The sequence below is a fragment of the Puntigrus tetrazona genome, chromosome 7, assembly GCF_018831695.1.
Source record: "Puntigrus tetrazona isolate hp1 chromosome 7, ASM1883169v1, whole genome shotgun sequence".
Classification (NCBI taxonomy): domain Eukaryota; kingdom Metazoa; phylum Chordata; class Actinopteri; order Cypriniformes; family Cyprinidae; genus Puntigrus; species Puntigrus tetrazona.
The window spans coordinates 27,804,051-27,826,011 of NC_056705.1; the positions used below are offsets into that span (position 1 = coordinate 27,804,051).

The following is a 21,961-nucleotide window of genomic DNA, read 5'->3' on the forward strand; positions in this document are numbered from 1 at the left end:
CAAATTACTCCTTTTAAAAGTAATCACGTTACTGTTATGATTACTTTATTTCAAAAGTAATAAGTAATTAGTTACATTACTGCTTACCTTACTTTGTTCTCATGACATTTAAGGAAACCCAGCATCCCGGATACGCTGCCGATGGCTAAATATTTGTTACTAAAGCATCAACATTCACAAAGCACTCTTATTCTTAACTAAAGCAAGCGGTTGAAGCTTGCACGCGTTGGCATGGCATAAGAGCACTGCATTTATAAACTAAATATAACATCTCACAAATCTCTGTTATAACACAATAAATAATCAATCTTTAATAATGTCTATAATTCCTGTATTATAATCAGAGGATTTGTGAGCACACACATTTCAGCACTGCATCGCTGAACACTGCAAACAGGTGTTATAGCCTAAATAGAAACTATAAAAATAATAATTTACTCAACCATTCTTCTACACTTCTCCATGTTAGACTTTCACAAAGCCAATATACATACCTCAAAAACCTTTTCTCACATTTACTACACTAGTAGTACACTACTAATACACTACATTCATTTGTTTTTAAGCATATCACAGAGAATAAAAAAAATCAGTGCAGTACTTAAGATCCCTTTTCTGTGTATAACACTGAAAGTGAACCTAAAATGAAAACCGTCGTCATTTATCACCATTTAGTTCCAAAAAAGTTTGTTTTTCCTTCTTCTGTGGAACATAAAAATACATATTTAGATGTGTATTTAAGATATTTAGATGAATATTTAAGATTGCTGCCCAAAACACTAATGGCTTTAATAGTTATAATGGGAATTATATTGGTTTTAATGGAAACTATAATGGTGTTTACTGGTATGTGGTGGATTCTATTGGTGAGACGTTAAATCCTATTGAAAAAATATTAAAAACACTACAACAAGGAATTTTGGGTCACTGTGGGAAATGATTCATAGTGATATCTATGCATCAACTTCCGTTGTATGGAAAAAAAAAAAAAGCAGAGACGTTTATCAAATTACATTCTTCTTCTGCGTGAACGCGTTTAAAGACACAAACTTGATAAAGGACCCAAAAAAAGGTAGCTGTATCTACATGTTTAAAACTTTATTGCACAGATCATATTAAGACAAAATATAAAGCGACTATTTCCATATGCATCTGTGAAAAACAGTCTCAAAAGCGATTTTGCCTTTGACAAAACCGTAACAGTGCTAACGTGCGGCCCAGTAGCTCGTCAGCTTTTCTAAGCCAGGTGGACATGCATGCGACACATTTCCAGTTAAACGTTAAATGCAACATGCTACACATTAGCTATTTACTAGTGCAGGGAAAAATCAGAACGGAAATGTACTGTATAATACAGCTGAACCAGCAAATCACCCATCTTTGGTAGATATAAACAGTTTGGGTCAGTCAGTCTGGCTTCATTGTGAAGCATCTACCCCGACTGTTCCCTTAAAAGAGTCTCCATCCTACACTGAATCTCAGTCTCTCGGTCCATTCAGGTTCAAGGTGACGTCCAAACCTTCCCCGGGCTCGTCGAGTTACTGACGTCCTCGCGTGCATCTGCGCAGACTCTCAAGCGACCTCAAGAAGGTGCGCCGGGCTTTGTCTTCCTCCACAGTGAGCGGTCCTTCCTCGTCCACCTCCTCTGCAATCTTGTCACAGCTGAACTGCCTCTTCCTTTGCAGGACGGAGCGGGCCCTGTCGCAGTCTTGGATCCTGGATGAGCCCGCCATCTGTGGGAATTCCTCCACAGCCAAGGACATCCGGTGGACGGCCAAAGCATTCAAGTGGCTCATCTCCATTGCATGCGCGGACATTCTGGAAGTTTGGACGAACGAGGAATGTTTGTTTCAAATTATTCTTCTAGATGTAGTTCTCGCAAGCGGAGTCAATCTTCCAATGCCGCTCTTTGAAAGCAGAAAGTCAGAGCGCTGGTAGAAGTAGGCGAAGAAACTGGTTAGAAGCTCTTCAGTCGGTTTGCTGCTCCTGTTCTGTGTCCGTCTCGAGTGTTTGTAACCCAGAGCTGCTGTGAGGCTTTTTATAGGCCTTCTCTTCCCACACACTCCTCACGGCTCCTCCTTCATCACAGGACTGTCACGCTTCCGACTTCCATTACTATCCTCCGGAATCACCCCCCGCCCCTCACACTCCCGCCTGGAACAAACACGCATGCGGCGTGCAACAGGAAGGGGGCTGAGCGATGGCACTCGAGGATTTGGCACTCAGACACAACATGAGAGAGATCACACACATCTATCAGTGGAGATGGACTTGACAGTCGGCAGATGGCCCTTTTAATGCCGCTACAAAGCTATAAAATTCACTTGTATCAAGCCACAAAGAATAGAATATTGGTAGCTTTTAAATGCAAAGGGCATGTGCATGGGTTGGACACGGAGAGTCTAGTGAGCTTAGGATTTAGAAGTGCCGTCCTGGGGTCTGTTTCCCAAAAGCATTGCTAACTAACTATGGTTCCACTGAACTTGGTAACAGCAGAACTTGTGAAACGGTTGCCAAAACAACAGTTATAGTAACCAAAACAGTCCAAATAGACAAGAGTGCTTAAGAGATTGGAAATATTAGATTTGAAATCCAATTTAAAAATAAACGATTTTTAAAAATTCAAGAAAGAAAAGCCATGATGCAAGACATTTTTTCACAAATATATTAAGCAGCTCGTTTTCAGTATTGATAATAAGAAATGTTTCTTGATCAAAATCAGCATATTACAACTGAAGGTTCACGTGACACCGATGACTGGCGTGATTGCTGCTGAACATTTACCTTTGCCATAAATTACATTTTGTATTTTAAATAACTTAATTTGTATACATGCAGCGTAGATGAGCATAACAGAATTGCAACAATGATAGTGCAACCCTTTGTACATAAACGAAGATATCCTTGCTTACATTGAAGCACGCAATTATCTTTATTCATAAATCGTGCTACCGCAGAACATTCTTCTTTTAATGGCATTCATCTATAAGGGAATTTAGCCATGACAAAATAATCATGACATCATTGTCTTACAGAATAATGTCTACACCCTTCATCATCCATTTTTAGCATTTAACCACAAACACGTGCAATAAAAAAAATGTATATTAATATAAAATGTACAGTATGCTCAACAAATAGGTTCCTTTTTGTGCACTAAAAATGAATCAATAAGAGTTAGAAGCATTATTAGAAACAGGTTTTTATTTGGAGGATCAATTCACAAGCAGGCATACAGAATGCATCGACTCTTCAGACATTTGTCTCAAAAGTTCAAGACGGTTTCATTCATAATGAATTCAGGAATTCTAAGAACTGTTTTGGAGCAAATACTGCATTGTTATAGACCAGACAATAACGGAACAACGGCCTTAGCTGTTGTCAGAATTGAAATTTGCTTCCTGTCACCAGCAGCACCAGCATCACAAAGTTAAGCACACAGAATGCACACAAGCTCTCCACAATGTAAGTGCAATATAAATCACATCTCCTTTCAAAAAGATGCTCTAGAAATAGAATGCATAGTGCCATCAGCAATGGGCACAAATAGTTCATGTAGTGCATTTAATTTGAAAACAACTGCTGAGTCTGATGAAAAAAGCTAATTATGATACCAAGAATTATAAGTGCACCAATTTTGTAGATGCTGCAGATGCAATTGTTCAATTATCGTACATCATTCTGCCTAATTTCAGTCATATCGCTCATATATTTTGATTATGTTAATGGATAGACACTGCATTTAAGTTAAGAATTTTTTTTTTTCATTATTGATGTTCAGATCACTATTACCATACAACTACTAATTTACTCACCTTAAACATTAAAGAAAACCAGACAAACAGTACTGATCAATGCTGTTAGTGACTGTTAGGATACAAAGAACTTCAGCTATTCTGCGGTTCTCTAACCAAACTAATAAGAACTGTGTAGGTCAGCAAAGGCTGTTCAAGCAAATCATGTTCTGGTTAGCTACAACTCAATAAACCACTCTAATGACTGGAAAATACATTGCTTGTTTCGTACCATCTCAGGAGCAGTTGGACGTGATTGCTCTTGGTCCCTGACAGCAAAAGGGCACAGAGATATTTTTTTTTGTTGTTGTTGTTGTTGGTCCCTCTTTGTTTAATCACACCATCCCTTCATCCCTCTGTCTGTCCTTTTTCTGTTTCTAACCTTGCTTCTGTTTCTTCAGATAGCGTGCACGCTGAGACAACCCCATGCTCATAACATATTTGTTGAGCAGTTTCGCAGGAAGCAGAGCAGTAGTCACCCAGCCCTGCAGCAGTGACATAATAACAGACTCGTTTAGACAGTAAAAATACAGGATATGACAATAATACACTTTAGTATTATATCTTATATAATTTACAAGCTTTCATCATTCAGAATGGTTCAAAAGTTTGGAGTCAGTGCAATTCTTAAAAAAATAAAATTAATAAGTGTGTGTGTGTATATATATATATATATATATATATATATATATATATATATATATATATATATATATATATAATATATACCCTTATTCAGCAGAAGTGCATTAAATTGATCAATAGTGACAGTAAACGCATTTATAATGCTACAAAATGTTTTATTTTTAATAAACAACAAATAAAAGTTTTAAAAGTTTCTTAATTTAAGACTTGAGTAACGGCTAGTTTAAACTTCAGCTTTGCCCATCACAGAATTAAAATACATGTATATTTAATGTAAATAACAAAAAAATACTTTTTTTTTTTAACTGCAATATTTCACAACTTCTCCATTTGTAACTGCATTTTTGACCCGATTAAAATGCAGTCTTGCTGAGCATAAGCGAAATCTTTCTGACCCCAAACTTCTGAACGGTACCGTGCGCTTTCACAATCAACTTGAACGCTGAATTAAAGATGAATGCAATTTAAGAGCGTCTCACCAACACGGCATGAGGGAAGTAACCATTCGACCGAGTCTGCAGGCCTACAGTGCTCAGCTGGGCTTTGACGTAGCGCTCGGGAGAGGGAATGTCAAGAGTGGGCCTCCTGATCTTGCTCAGTTTTGTCGTCACATAAAACGGCAGCACACTCTTCAAAGCAATACGCAAAGCACTTTATCAATACGAGTAGTTCAAATAGAATACAGCAAAAACAACAAACACTACATATCTCAAAATGGCATTACACTTAAAGGAACACGCCACTTTTTTGAAAATAGGCTCACTTTCCAACTTGAATCCTTTCAGCTGATATCCTTTATCTGCAGCTAGCATCAGATTAGACCGTTAGCATTAGAGTTTCGATATTTTTGACTCTCTTTTCTAGGCTGATATAACTAGGAACTATACTCTCATTCTCATGTACTGCCGTATCATGCAGTGCCTGAAATTGTTGGGGACTATTTTCAGGCATTGAGTAATATCATTACACCTGCTGAATGGATTCAAAAATGGTAAAAAAAAAAAAAAAAAAAAAAAAAAAAAAAAAAAAACCTTCTAAAAAGAGCCTATTTTTAGAAAAAGTGGCGCGTTTCTTTAAAATCTACTTTGAATACTGAAATGATGATGCTGATGTCTAAATTCGGTGTTGAACTACTGTTAATAAATTGTCACCCACCTGTATAACAATCCCTTTGCTTTTGTATTCAGCGTCAAGCCCACGGGAGAAGAAGTCCACAAAGGCCTGGAGGTATGGAAATAATCATGCAATGTGTGGTTTTTAACATGATGAAAGTTAAAAAAAAAAAAAAAAAAGAGCTGCAGTAGCATTCTAATATCAACAACTAATTTGTTCAAACAGTGCTGCTAAACACTTTCTATACAGCAACGAAAGACAAAACAGACCTCTCTCACGAAGATGATGAAAAACTGATCAATGGTAGAAGGAATAAGAGAAAGATGACTTGCCTTTGAAGACGAATAGAGGGTGAGAAGAGGAACTGGGTACATGCCACTCGCTGAAGCAACATTCAAGATCACTCCTTTAGACCTGGAAAAAGTTGTGTTGTTTCACCCGTTAATGTCTGAACAGCACAAGCATGTTTTACACAGACAACAGTGCTTAAAATGTCCCATGTATTCATTCCATTTTCACTTGACTCTTCTGACAGCACAGAATTATCCCTTCTAACACACTGGTACCTGCTAATGGATTCTTGCATCCCTGTTGCTATGGCAACCAGTGCCCATGCCAGTGTGCATACTGTTGCACTATGTATTAGTGCGCACCAGACTCTAGGGCTCTAGGAGCTACAGATACTATTAACATGTCTTTTATTCTCCAAACTATCCTTAGCTAAATACATTGGTTGGAAAAAAAAAATCGATTTAATGTATGTTTCATTACAGCTCGACACTGCCAGCCTTTGCCATAAAAAGTAATTAAAGGGACAGTTGACCCAAAATGAACATTTTTCAAAATATCTACTTTTGTATCCAGCAGAAGAAAGTTCTGTGCGTGTGAGAACTACCCCTTTAACAGTTTATCATCAACATGCAAATCACCAGCCTGACAGATCAAAATACGTGAAAGTGGAGCGTTTGCTCATGATTACTGGACTGAAGCGTGCAAGAAGTAAAGGCCAAAACCACTGCGTAAGCATGGGATGACCAAACGCTTTAAAAATAAAATTGCATGACACACAGTCTAATGGGACAGAGCCTACTAGTTAGTCATATTGCTCCAAGTGTAAGATTTATTCCATCTGCTTTACCAAACACTACTTTGAATGTCAACAAAAATCAGAGTTTGTTGACTTCTGAACCTACCTCTCCACCATCCTGGGCAGTACCAGCCGTGTCATCTACAAAAGTGCAAGGACAGAGCATATGAATCAGATCTACATAGTTTAAAAGCAATCGCAAAATAAAGGAAAATACGATCAACTCCAGCAATCTTGTCAGTAATATTTTGCATATACAAAAATGCACACTATAAACTTTAATCCGCCCTATGTCTACGAATGGACATGTATTTTTGCAAACCACACACATTGTATTGCAGAATAATACAGTATGGATCCTGAAGGTGGCAGCATAGACTCAAAATTTCAGGGTTCATATTAAAGTACTGCAACTTTCCTGAGCATCATATAGCAAGAGATGTATATATATTTTTTTGTATATATAAACTTTCTAATACCTAATCAATGAATGCATTAACCTACACATAGGACCAACAATTCATGCCACTTATTTTGTGCTCAGAAACCTGGCCTGCCAAGACACAGTAAGGTGATACAGAGGACACAAGACAGGCGATATTACTCTTATAAAAGTAATGACTGTTTTTGTCATTTATGCTATATATGAACAGATACATCGGCCAGTAATTGGTAACAGCCACAAAATCAGATACCAATAGCAGTAAATTATGTAGGCAAATAATATTCTGTCAATCAAAAGGAGTCAGAAAAAGATGTCAGATTCCAACTTGTGTGTGAAGGTCTTCGAATTTCTGGCTGTTGATATCATCTGCACCGGTGGAGATATTTTGTACCGGTACATCTCCAATTTATACATGCACTTGGTTTTCAGACTCTCAGTGGATGAGCAAAGGCTGTTTCTAAGGCTTGAGGAAGAAGCTCATTTCTCCTACCTGACAAACTGATGTAATGTTGATGTTGATCATAGTGCTGATGAACTGCAATCACAACTGTCAATATGTTACCAACCAAAACAAACATCAACCAATCAGATCACACCAGACAATTACGCTTCTATCAATCAAATTGTAATTGCACAAATGGCAACATAAACTCACACTGTCAACATCAGGAATGTTGAGGAAGAACTCTGGGTAGGAATAAGACACTCCAACATTGTTTACTGCAGGAAGAGGAAGAGACATTAAAAGAATTAAAAAAATACATTTGCAAAGCGTTTGAATAATAATAATAATAATAAAAAAGGATATTTTTAAGAGATCTGCAAACACAGGTAGTTCCCTCTACCTTCCCATAGCTGGCAGCAAATACTAAAGTATTACTGAAAAGACAACTCATTATTTAAAAAAAAAAAAAAAAAAAAAAGTTCCGCTGTTTGAGCCCAGAACATCTTGTTCTGGATAAAACCAAATAACTCAGTACAGTCTGCCGCGATCATCTAAATTTCAGGTATGTAATATACCTAAAACTCCTATTTCCAATCCGGCCAGTCCAGACTCGATCTTAGGGTAGATGTCCACAGATCCAAAGTCAGCAGAAATGGTTTTGGTCTCTACGTTATACTTGCTCTCTGGAGGGGGAAAAAAGAAAAGGTAGACTTTTTACAAAATGACAAAACATTAGGAGCTTTATGAAATGTCACAGAATGTTAACCACATAATGCAACGCTGTCTTGCATTTGTTTAATTTGTTGAAAGCAAGACAGTTTTCAGTGTAAAACTTCCATTAAGTCAACCAACATAACTATCTATCATCGAATCACTGCAACAAAGCATGTCGCTTAAACTACATCTGTAGTTTCTCTTCATAAGAGCATGATTCATTTCTGTAAAACACACTAAAAATGTTCTATTGTAAAACGCAGGCTACTTTAATTACGGAATATGGACAGGGGGAAAAGAGAGCGGATGAAAGAAATACAGAAGTCCATTCAGTACTGCGCTGGTAGACACTCTTGAGCTTCACTGAAAGAAATGTGTATATTTACACTCAGAAATTCACACTAGGAAAATGGCAGAAAAACGCACACAGTATCAATTTTTCAATGAACAGCTCTGCAAGTGATATCAATTTGGCAAATTTTTGTGTTTGACTTATTTCTGTTTGACATGTAAATACGAAATAAACACTTTATGGCAGTAAGGCTGTGTGATTTGGACTAATCTAATCGTAAATCTTAAAATAAAAATTGCAATTATGAGTTATAACGCAATAAAATAAGCTCCAGGTTTGATGTGGTTGCTTGAAAAATTATAATATTATTATTTTTATTATTACTACTATTATTACTACTATTAATACGAATCACGGTTGAAGCACTGATGTCACGTGGGCTATTTAAGCGATGTCCTGGGAATATTGTCAGTTCCAGTGCTGTCTTATGGAAGAGCAGAGAGCTCTCAGATTTGATCACTAATATATTCATTTGTGTTCCGAAGATCATCTCTTCACTCCATGGGGCTGAGTAATTAATGACAGGATTTAATTGTTTTTTTAAACCTTTAACTCTATTAAGAGAAAACTTTTGTCATTACTTATTCATCCTCATGCCGTTCCAAACCTGCAAGACCTTCTTTCATCTTCAGAACACAAACGGCTGTCTGACCCTCACATGGTCAACATGCAGAAACCGCAAGGACATCGATAAAAAATAAACCATGCCACATCAGCGGTTTAACCGTAATTTTACAAAGCTACGACAATACTTTTTGTATGCAACCAAAATAAAAATAATGACTATATAGCCCCTTTGACGCCATATAGTTCCAGGATACAAGTTACAGGAACTAGCCCACTAAGGCAGAACTTTAGGTTGCATTCGCACTGCCAACAGGAAGTCAAAAGTGAACAGCTACGTCGTTTAAGTACAGCATTCAAGAACTTAAAACAATAAACGGAGGGAGGACATTGTGATGTTTTTTAGTTATAATGGAAATACACTGTAGACGTATCGGCCGCTTGCATATCTATGTGATGGAGTCTGAGAAAAGAGAACGGTACAACAGTGCAAACAGGTAAAGGCTGTTAACATTAACTTTATTTTTCTATTTTTTGATTTACATTAATTTTTTTAATCAGACTTTTTAAAAATGGTGGGTGCCTGCTTTTGCACACATGCGTTCGGCCAATCAGTGTACACTTGGTGTACGTCACTGGTAGTTCCTATAGAACCGTTTTAGACCCTACTCTGAAGTACATTTAGTTCCCATCAATCTAAAATTGTTCCTAGTTCCTGAGGTGTGAACACACAAGCATCCAGGTACTTAACTTTTTGAGAGTTTCCACAGCTTCTTATTTTACATTTTATAAAACTCCCCTAAGCACTACCTGGTCTCAAAAAAAAAAAAAAAAAAAAAAAAATCACTTTGTGTTTTTAAATGCCTTACAGTACGTCTCGTTGCAGTTTCAAAGAGAAAAGTCCACTGAGTGTCACTAAAACACAGGTTCATGTGAACCCTGGCACTTTTTTTTTTTTTTTCCAGGATTCAAATATCCTTGGACTGTTGCTAAAAATGAATTGTGTTGGAAATATGCCCTATACCAAATCTAACCCTAAACCTGATAGTGAAACTGTTAAATGCACAACTGATATAAATTTAACGCAACTGTGCCATTTCAACTTCCTTTTACGCAGATTTGAACTGTTCTGTCGAACCGTAGTTACATGCGATTCGAACAAGAGCTTCTCGCTCCTCAAGTGCCACCCTGTTTATTTCTTTTGCAAACTGCAGTGATATGAAAAGTGTACCAAGAAGTACATATCTGGCAAAAAAAAAGTGCACCCAGGAACATTTATGCCATGAGACCAGGTCATGTCAAGATTTTAGTTTCATTTGATTAGTCATGGAGTATAAAATATACCACACAACACAGAAATCCTGTCCATCTGGAGGACTACACCACACACGTAAGAGAGGTAAGAGTCATTACGACCACACGTTTTATCAAATAATTCCAACCGCATCTGATGAAAGATGCACATGACTGTATTTGCCAGTGTGTTCAGTGGAGGTCACTGGGCTGATTTCTTCCATTCGATGCTCTCTCACTCTCTCTCTCTCATCCCCGCCATGACATCTCCAGGATCCACCTCCATCTGTGAAGTCGCGCTCTGCTGCAGCAGCCAGGCAGCTCAATTGGCAGAGTGCCTGCCTTTCAACACAGAGCTAAAAATAACTCCGCTCATTAACATCCACATTCATTTAGCAGAGGGAGACACTCTCTGCCTCACAAACAGGAGCAGCACTCACTGCTCACGACTTTCTCCCTCCGTCTCTCGCATACACACACACACACACACACGAATAGGTACACCACAGGTCCTCTGCACACAAGCAAACACAAACGCACATTTGCCAGCACATGGGTGCACACACGTGCGTGCATGCTCAAAATCATGCCATCATTCTCAGATCAGGAGTCAGCCAACCAAAGGACAAGAAAAAAATGAATGGGGGGGGGCATCTGTGATTCAGCCACTGCTGCTCCATTCATTCAACGATGGCATACTAGGAGATCCTGCTTTTGCTTTGTTCTTGCGGTGTCAGTGGTATAATGAACAACCAACAATGGATTATATGTATACAATTGTAAATGAATCAATATTTTTTTAATAACTTTTCTTCCTATAGCAACACGATGAAGACGCAACAACAGACTAGGAAGTAATATAAATATATATCAAATTTTCCATATTGCATGTATTATGGACCTTCCCAGAAGTTCACTTCATTAATCCTAAAATACATCATTTTGCAAACAGGCTAAATATAATTCATCTGTGATATAGTTATAACTGTATGAACTACATGAACGAGAATGCTGTGGGATCTCTCTTTTCAGGTTTGGGTTCAGTAAATAAATAAAAGTGATCATCTCACAGATAAACACAACACATTTTGAATAATTGTAATCTATACTTTATATATTTAAAAAAAAAAAAAAAAAAAACTACGCTGCTAATAAATAATTCTGTTATTAATGTTAAATAGCGTTATGAAATTTAGCATCTTTATTTTTCACAAAAAAAACAAACAAAAAAAAAAAACATGATGAATGCATGCTTGAAAGCAGGTACCAACAATAATTTTGGTAATACTACCAAAAAAAAACCAAAACGAAAAATGTTATTCTGCCCGCGTTTATTAACAGACGTCCACGCGGTGTTATTAGAAAGATACATACCGATAGCTTTGGACACTTCATCCAGCTTCTCTTGAGTACGGCTGATGAGAACGATAGCAAAACCTCGTCGAGCAAGCTGCACAGAATCATTTCACATCATACATTATTATTATAATTTTATTACTTCACTTTGATTATACATTCAATCGCTCGGATCGTAAGTAATCTACCCTTCCCAATCAAATCATCCATTTTTATTCGTATTACCATCGAAATGATCCCGCTCATCCTAGTGCACCATTACAGAATCAGATCTCGTTTGGTATAATCATTCCAAATAGTATATAATAAAAAGCACAATTCATAAAGGCCATCGAATGGCAGAAATGAGAAGCAGCAGGGTGGCAAATGCTTGCTGGTTTGCCGACTGTACGAGGCAAACCTTTGAGAGCGGAGTTTTCCCTGAACTCTGACTGAGACCTCTAGTTTGATGACTCATTGTGATTTCCGTGAAGAGAGGGAGAAAAAAAAACAAATAAAACCTGAGGAATCTTACCTCCTCCGCATAGGCTTTTCCGATTCCATCGGTGGCCCCAGTCACAACTACAGGGAAAAAGACAGAGTCATATTACTGAAGGGACAATGCAAATTATCAAGCAAAGTAAAGGCAAGGCTGGCGCTGATAGGTGGTGTAATTATGCATTTTAATAAACAGGCCAAGCTATTACTTTCGGATGGAATTAAATTCGGCTAGAATAACTAACTATTACATAAAAAAAACTGAAGAGTCCGGGGACACGTTAAACCTGGGTGTGTGCTCATGAAAGCACGGAAACGACAGCGTTTTTGATTAACCTACACAAAAAGCCCAGTCACCCCCCCCCAAACACGGTTCAAAAATAGCTTGGAGGCAAGCAAAAAGGGAAAGGGCTTCACATTTATAGAAAGCTTGAATTCGTGCTCGGTTCCCTGTTCACCGGGCATCAAGGACACGGGACGCGCATCCCCACCCTTTAGCCTGGCATCTTTGGTGTCAGAGATGCCAGCACTGATTAAAGATTTACATGGGCAGCCCGCATACACCGGCTGGAGTAACACAAGAGAGTGTGGCGAGGGAGGGGTGGATGACGAACAATAAGACAGCGCAAGGGAGGAGCGAATGAGGACTGATCCTGGGGGCAGTTAAAAATAGAAAGGGAAGAGTGAAAGGCAAGCGGCTAACGGAGAGTACAGTTGGGAGGGGGGCGGCACACAGTTAGAGGCAAGGGAACCATTTTCCCAGTTATTTTTAAGCACATTTACAATACATTACTCCACATGAGCGGAGGGAAAAAAAAAAACAGTGGCTGGGACGGAGCGCTTGCAGCGTGTACTGCTAGGTGAGGACAGAGAGGGGGGGGTTTGTATGAATGCTGCTCTACGGCCAAATGCCTCCATCGCATAACACACCCGGAGCAATGTCTGCAAACACAAGCTGGAAATGTGAATGAATGGGAGTCTTATTCAGAAAAACTCTCCTCACGCTGTTGTATCGCATCACATCTGTGCTTTAGTTTAACTAGACATCCAGTTTAAAGATGATGCATCAGTTTGTATGCTGTCTTCAGAAAGGTGCAGAAATATCTTGACGACTACTGTGGGTAATGCACAAATCAACAAAATACATTGGTTACGTGATTGTCTTGAATTTTGAGCCTCTAACATGTTCAGAATTTCATAAAGGCAAAATAACCTGTCCTTCACTAAAACCATGGCAAGTTCATGAAGAAACGGCTATGCATTAGAAGGTTAACTTTAACATAACAAATGTACCAATTCAAAATTTTAAATATTAATAGAAGAAGAAGAAGGTAATCACAATGATAAACAGAAAATAAAAATACTACAAAACGCAAGCAATATAACTACTGAACGTTTCCAGCTCTACTGAATAAATTTATTGAGAATGAAAAATAAATTGAAACTAACTACATGCTAAATGTGTCCTTTTAATTTTGACTGAGATTTTTTTTTTTTTAAGTGAAAAGAAATAAAAATAAAGAATCTCAGCTAGGCTGCATTTATTTGATCAAACATGTATTTTTGTGTATACATATGTTCTATAAATATATTTAATACATTTTTCTTAAATGTATACATGCATGTATGTGCATTATGTATAACTAATAAATATACACAGTATACAAACATTATGCAAACAAAATGATTTTGCATGTGATTGTTCACATTTATAGTGTCACAGCACTGATATACAGACAGTTGTAATGAAATATTTTTTGGGGAAACCATTTCTCCATTTTTTTTTTTTTTTTTTGAGTTTTGCATTCATTTAAAATCTTTTGTAACATTATAAATGTATTTACTGTCACTTTTGATCAATTTAATAAATCCTCGCACAAACGTTTTTACCCCAGACGTATATAGTAGTGTATGTATTATAAGCATCTGACACTTGCATTGTCAAGAAACAAAACATAAGAAAAATATAAGAAACAACTGGGTCCCAGCTATTTTTTTTTTATTCCAGCACGCCATTTTCTACAATATCACCCAGCCTGCATCAGAGTTAAAAACATTCACAGATTTTGAGCATCATCTGTTAGAAAGCGATCTTCAGAAGGTGAGACCAAACATATAGACGAGGAATTTGGGTCAATGTGATTCAAGTTCATTTTAAAGAGCTATGAATTCATTCATTTCTCACACAAACTGTACGTTAGTCAGACGGGCGCCTTCTACCTGGACTATGAAAAATGCTAAATAAACCTTCCCTAAAACCACGAGGTTACGAAAACATTTCAGTTTCTCAAACATTTGAGACGGCAACAGGGAAACACCCCTTAGTTAGTTTCACATTAGTAACCGGCGGGTTATCGCAAAAAGTTCTTTTTCGCCGACCTTCTCGAGCTACGTATCAAAAGATTAAATGCTGGAGTCTGGTCAACTGAGAAATGATCTTATAAGAGTGAAGACGCCCCCTCACAGCGCACACTGATGCTGCTGCTGCTGCTGCTAAATATTCTGAAGGCTAAAAAAAGAACAGGAGATTAAAAATACCAGGCAAGCACTGCAGCCTCGTCTGGAACAGCTGCAGCACTTGAATACAAACGAGCCTCAGCTTCCCCCGGCATCACATGCACCGCACTCCTCCTCCCCGGGCTCGCGGACCAGGCCGTACATGCATCCATACAGAGAAGCCATGCATTCACTGCAGCTGAATGTCACACAACGAAGAGCGACTCATTTTTATATTTATACACATTTATATGCGCCCGACTGTTGCGTTGTGCTAGCTGCTGGCGTTTTATTTGTAATTTTCTACATATGTTGTGGAATTCATTGCGGGTTTATATTAAGCCATTAACGGTACGGTTCAACCTACGGTTTTTCCAAGGGGTTGTGACAAGCAAGCAGACAGTTCTCCGCCGAGTTTCTCTCTTTGAAACCTGGAAAACTTTGAGAAAAACAAAAACTGCCATCCCTCGCTGCCCTTGGATGTTCCCATGTTTGCAGTGTTATGTAACAGCACACCCCTCTCCGTCCGCAGACCGGGATCCTCCCTCCTCATTGGATGCCGCAGTAGAGGATTCAAAGTGTCTCCTGGGCCCCCACTCCCAGTAACATGCTTCTTTAAATAGCATGGGGTGCCACGTGCCTCTCTCGATGGCTTTATTTGCTTCACATCAGCAGCGCTGTTCAAAAGGACGGTTTTAAAATCGGCTGCTCTAAAAATAGACCACGATGCATTTATTTTTCCCTGAGGCAAGATATTTTCAGAAAGGGGGAGAACTATGTGAATGTCTTCTGCGATCGAGTGTGCGGTACAGTAGCATTACAGCAATTCATAAATATCTATTAATGAAGCATTCAGAACAATGTGCACAAGAGGGGAAGAGCCTTCAATTAAAGCCACATCAGAGAATTGTAATCAGCACCATATTTCTTGTTGAAATACGGCACACTAATTAATAATTGCGTCATCATGTGTCTGACTGTACGTACGTGTAGAAATCAGTATTTTTTGACTCGAAATTCTCAGTAAATGACGAGCCAGTGTACCGTGCGAATTCCTGAAATAAAGATGAATCACACATTTACAGGAGACACGGTACCCCATCCTAACTACTATAGACAGTCACACAACAAGAACAAGCGCACAGTTCGAATTAAAAGCATAGATGAACAGCCTACAGTCCCTAAAACGTCGACCCATCGAAGCCGTTTCGTACTATTTATTCTGCGTTGTGTAGCTCAGTCTGGCGACGATGAGACGTGACCGTGCGAGTATGGGAACGAAACCAGAGAAAGCACGTGCTCATAATATATAAATACATTAGAATTTATGATTTTGCAGGGTTTTTGTAAGAGGTAGGTTTAGGTGTGGAGTTATAAATGTTTTAATTACAGTGGGAAAACACTGCATTTAAACGAAACACGCATTTTGACTGGCAATACCAATCGTACGTCATTTCATGAAGACATACGCAACATGACATTATTTTCACGCCTGAGGGCGCAGAACTTAAACACGTAAATATAGGTTGTATAAAAGTAGTTGAACAAACCTATAGCGTAATTTTTGTTGGAGGACAAGTTGACAGTAGTAGGTATTTCTAGGCTACTGTCTCTTTAAGACTAAATGCACAGACCTAATACTGACACACATTTGGTTTCTCTAATCAGCCGTATACGTACCCTGAAAATGCTTGAATGTGTAAATTGCCAAGGCAAAACACATGCAAATGATAACTTTAACTCGATAATGGTTGGGCCTAACCATTAATACTGGTTTATATGAATCACAGATCATCTGCGATCCAATGCACTATATTATTATATATATATATATATATATATATATATATATATATATATATATATATATATATATATATATATATATATATATATATATATATATATATATATATACACACATACATACATACATACATACATACATACATACATACATACAAAGTGTGGATAAAAAAAAAAAAATAACAAAAAAGATATCCATTGGTCTTTTATCTATTGTTGGTTTATCAGTTAATAACAGAGCAATGAAACAAAATCACCAGAAAAGTTGAGGGAAATGATGCAGAGGAAACAATGCACATTGTTCCACGAGAAACAGGAGGGAATGACGTAAAAGAGATGGCTAAATGGAGGGAGATAATATGTTTAATAAGAAGATGAGGCACGGAGGGTGCTCTTCACCAGAGATGTAAATGCGCAGAAGAACTCAAATGTCCAACCACAGCTCTCATTCAGTCAACCAATTACATCCAACCAACAAATGCCTTCATTCACAAAAATAGCTACGCACAGAGATTCAGATAATAACGGCAGAGAAATGAAGACAATGGCATTATTATCAAGACATTATTACCTGGTATTTAAGCGGTAGCTCACCCAAATTGTAAAATGTGATGTAAATGTATTTACCCTCTGGCCGTACAAGAAGTAGAACACTAAAAGTCTTTATTGATTCTATAAATAAATAATAAAAACCAATAAAATGAAATACATCAAGTCCACAGCAACCATTATTTTGGAAGTCAAAAAACGTAAACAAATGACACAAAAGCAGCCATGGCTCCTGAATATATACTGAAGAGGTCTTATGAAGCAAAACGACTGGTCAGAGCAAGAAACTGAAAGGTATGGTTCACTTTGAAAATTAAATTTGAACCCCAAGGGCATCTAAGGTATAGGTGTCTTTTTCTCCTTCATTAGATCCAATATTGAGATTTAAGTCAACGCGGTGTACTCTGTCAGTCATATAATGGTCATATAAAGGGAGCTTTCTCTATTCTAAACAAATTATTCTTTCGAGTTTGGGTTTGGTTCAGAAATCCAGTCATGAATGATTCGTTCTCAAATAGTACCTGATGAGATTAACAATGAAAACAACTTAAATGTCCTTTTTTTTTTTCTTTAAGCAAAACAATTGAATGAATTCAAACTCGAAATACTGTTCACAAATGGTTTGGTATATGTCACTGGCTTTCATATACAATACTAGAAATGGTTTATTTTTTTTCCCAAGATAAAAAAGGGCACATTATAAAAGACAGAATTCTTATTTGTAATGCATTTTAAAAATCCTAATTTATAGTGAAGTTTCATGAAAGTCACATCATTATTAATACATTAAAATACAAAACGCATACCAACAAGTAGGCTACATATCACTGCAGTTTCCAGAAGAAATTAAATCAACCCTAAACGCAGTAAAACTTAGACGCCTTTTATTCCTCATCAATTTACTGACTTTCGATTCATTCAGCATACTTTTTGCACAATTGAAAAATATCATGTTATGACTTCAAAACGGTATTAATATGCTGGAAGAGAGATGGCCGAAGATCTCCAGTTCGAATCCCGTGTAACTACAGTTTGACAAAACTGTTCAAATCCGTGTAAAAGTACGTTGAAATGGCACAGTTGCGTCAACAAATGTATTGGACATTTCTCTTTGAAACTGCGGCGAAATGTGCACAGGGATACATATTTTTATAAGACCAGGTTGTTTTTTCCTGAAAACATACATCCGGAAGCATACAATATAACTTGGTTAATTAAATTAATATCAAAACACTATCAGTTTGTGTAAATAAAAAAAAATAAAAAGGTACTCTCGTTGTTATTGGAGGATCAACGGCTACCATTTAAAAGTAGCTTTAAAAAAATGATTGACAGCAAGGAAGTCATTCGATTAGATATGAGCTGAAGTCAAAATCAGAGCAAAGTATGTTGATGGGGTGACTGGTCTAAACTCTACAGAATGATGGACTCTTGGAACGCCACGTACGATAAGCCTTTGGTCAAAAGTCAAGTCTCTGTATAACGCAGGATCATTCTGGCTAAAAAGTCATTGGCAGAGTGTACACCGTTAACTCCAAATCCCTTCCGCCCTGGTTAACATCACCTTTATCCTTTAGACAGTCCATGTCAATTAAGACCCAGAGCCATACTTTATGAACTTGTGCTTCTATTACCTTCTGTATCTTTACATATTAACAGTCTATATCCCCGGAAACTGTATACTATATAACCGTTTACTTTCTTAAAAAAAAACCAAGATGTTTGCTATTAACCATTGACATGCTAGCTACCTGATATTGCATGCTGGTGGTGTCTTTTCAGAGGCTTTGATTGCAGAAATATTTTTTCCATAGTAAAAGAAAGTCTTTGTTAAAGCATAAGCCATGAACCAAACCAACCAGTTACAAAGTGATTCTCACGATTACAATTGTTTTATTTAAAGATAACTTAAAGTACTGCAAACTGATGACTTCAACAAAAGAATTTTTGAGTCGATTAATTATCTTGGTGTTTCTTGTAGGTCTGTTTAAAGGTTCTCCGAGTCTAGCCACACCAAAAAAAAAAAGTGTACTCTAAAGTTGTTGTTTTTTTCCTATTAGATTCAACAGGTTTGTAAAAAGTAAAAAGAACCTGTTACACCTATAGACGGTTTCAACGACAACAAACAAAAGTCACTTTTGTGACCCTAACTTAACTTCCGGGAGGAATCAATAACAACAGCTATGTCCTTATAGAGTAGATTATTTTTTTGATAAGCTAAATATATGTTTGCTGTGGAAATCAGACGGATTTATTAAACAATGCAAATTCATTCTCTTACAGCAGGAGGTGCTTTAAGAACGAGAAATTGAGGTTTCGGCTGTAAACAAAGCATCTCTGAGCTCTGATGAAAATGAACATAACATTTTTTTGAAAGACAGCCTTCCTTCAGAAACACAGTGATATAAAAACACCCTCGCCTTGATTTTTTAAACGTGCATTACTTGCTCATATTTATTCACCGAAACTTTCTGAAGAAACGGTCGGTTTTGATATCGTGGCAGGTCGCCACAAATAAATAAATGTTTGGGAAACACACCCCAGAGCACAATAACCTGAGACCAACTTCATTAGCTGCGTTTGCAGCCAGTGGGACTAACCAGACCGATGAACACATTACCTGTTTATTGGTACTTTTACCGCCAGTTTCACAGACAGCCTTAAACCTAATCCTAATCTAAATAGAGCCGTTTCAGCTGTAAGAAACTTGCACTGACTGATATTAAAACATGTCATTGCCTTTGTTTTGTCTTAAGATGTACACCAGTAAAGGCATGTTAATAAAAATTACTTAAAGCTCCTAACTGAACTATGGCCTAATCCTGGTTTAGGCTAAGCCCTGTTTGTGAACCCGGGCCATAAAGCACATACTATGTCTTATCCTGCATGACTATATTTCAGACCGATACCTGACACTTAAACTTTTAAACCACCTTACTAACTATTAATAAGCAGGAAATCAAGAGTTGACACAGTTGATGGTTAATCGTGAGAATTGATTGCCAATCTTTGAAAATGCTACTTCATAGTCTGGTTTAAACACAGTCACAAAGTTTAAATGATAATTCCATGTTTCATTTAGGTTTTTTATGATCGTATAACCACTTTTATCCATATCATAAACTAAATATTGCATGTCTGTACTGCACTTTTATCAGACATGTGGTTCCTAGAGATCAAATCAAACCTCTTATAACTGGTTCTGGTCCCTCCATTCAAGCAACGAGGGACACAGCAGTGCACTGGAGCTACGAGATCTTCAGCCGAAGCAGTGGAGGACCCGGAAACAGTATTATCGCAAGGTGGATCCGTCAAGCGGATTAGACTGTCTCAGTGGAAGTCAGTATAAGAAGTGTAGCCAAACAGCAAAAAAGCTAAATTCGCTCCAAACCTCATTTTCACAGATTGCTTCACAGCGAAACCTCATACGACCATCGTGTTACACATAACGAACCGATAGCTGACCGTTAAAGCGGTTTGCCTGATGATAATGATAAAAACGCGACACCGGTCACTGCAGCGTGTGCACCCACCTGCCCATTTCCCGAGTTTGGCGGCCCGCATCAGATTCCCATTGCCCACGATCCACACGCGAACGCCGCCGAGCAGCCCGCGCACGGCGCTCACCGAGACCCAGGCCAGAGTGACAGCACCGATCCAGTACAGCGCATCGGCCAGCGGCTCCATCCTAACACCGGCAAACTAGCCCCACACACGCAAGATCACTACCGCTTTCACGGCGTTTGCTGCAAATACCGATAGACGCGATGCCGCACGCTGTCGGCTCGTTGGCGTGCAGGACCGAAGCACATCCGCTTCCGCGTTAATGACGTACTGTTGCGTTTTCAGCAGACCGCTTTCTGATTGGTCATCTCACCGGCGCGTCACCGCGTCGAGTCGTCTCCGTCAGCGAAAGGACGAAGATTCAAAGCGCGCTGAAATATTGAGACGCTGTGGAAATGTGGACGTCTCAAAACGCTGGTACTTCAGAGAGCTTAAAAAAATTAAAAGCTTGGGCGGAGTGATACGATCGCATGCGTAGGCTAGGAAAAACATAGGCTGGTTAAATAAAAATGCATATATAATAAACAAATAAATTGTGTGTGAATTCAAGACAGGACCGTGAAGCGTCTGTTCGTCCCTTTTCGGTTTTTCGGGAACGTTTACGTGAACAAACACTGAAACAAACGAAACGAGTAAATTTGTATATTATGAAAGTAGGCCTAGCAGCAGTGCTTTTTAACTTCTACTGCTGTTTATTAACTGATCAATTATTTAATCCATAATTTGTATTCTGTATACTGTAGTGAGTAAACGTGGTATATATAATATTTTTTTTAATATTGTGTATATACCTGGTTGTCTGGCTGGTCTTATGATATCCTGTAACCTTAGGGTTTTGCCTTTTAAAAATTATAACTCATTTTAGGTACTTAAATATACAGTATACATGACATGAAATAAATGAGCGTTTTTGACAATTTTATGCTTTAAATATGAGTGAAAATGTGAATCCTGCAAGGAATGAAAATTACATGTTGTTTCTATTATACATATCATATATATATATATATATATATATATATATATATATATATATATATATATATATATATATATATATATATATATATATATATATATATATATATATATATATATATATTACTTGATTATGAAATTTTATTTAATAATTCTCAGTCTTTGACTGTTATTTTATTTTAATAAAATATTTCTGCAAAGTACAACACACAGTTCTCTATGTGACACACACACACACACACACACACAAAGAAATTCTAACAGGAATTAATATTATAATATT

The 21,961-nt window shown here is 37.6% G+C and overlaps 1 protein-coding gene across 2 annotated transcripts; it reads right to left on the reverse strand.

Moving 5' to 3' along the window:
• Positions 1-1,083: 1,083 nt before the first annotated feature.
• Positions 1,084-20,971, reverse strand: hsd17b12b (hydroxysteroid (17-beta) dehydrogenase 12b). 2 transcript variants are annotated; one of them, XM_043244719.1, is made up of 11 exons: positions 20,670-20,971; positions 12,323-12,369; positions 11,827-11,902; positions 8,105-8,212; positions 7,740-7,804; positions 7,575-7,619; positions 6,746-6,780; positions 5,885-5,966; positions 5,595-5,660; positions 4,919-5,068; positions 1,084-4,279 (listed from the first exon to the last, which is right to left on the reverse strand). In XM_043244719.1, the coding sequence occupies exons 1-11, from the start codon at positions 20,821-20,823 to the stop codon at positions 4,172-4,174; spliced, it is 936 nt and encodes a 311-aa protein (XP_043100654.1). In that variant the 5' UTR covers positions 20,824-20,971; the 3' UTR covers positions 1,084-4,171. The 2 variants fall into 2 exon arrangements, with proteins under 2 accessions (XP_043100654.1, XP_043100655.1); XM_043244720.1 differs by lacking the exon at positions 20,670-20,971 and adding an exon at positions 15,149-15,260.
• Between the last annotated feature and the right edge of the window lie 990 nt (positions 20,972-21,961).

Excerpts from the sequence above, each read along its gene's own strand:
- hsd17b12b (XM_043244719.1), bottom strand. The coding sequence starts at position 20,823 with ATGGAGCCGCTGGCCGATGCGCTGTACTGGATCGGTGCTGTCACTCTG. Across the intron at positions 6,781-7,574 it reads ACATTACATCAGTTTGTCAG|ATGACACGGCTGGTACTGCC; the intron begins GTAGGAGAAATG and ends GCACTTTTGTAG. Across the intron at positions 5,661-5,884 it reads CCCTCTATTCGTCTTCAAAG|GCCTTTGTGGACTTCTTCTC; the intron begins GCAAGTCATCTT and ends CCATACCTCCAG.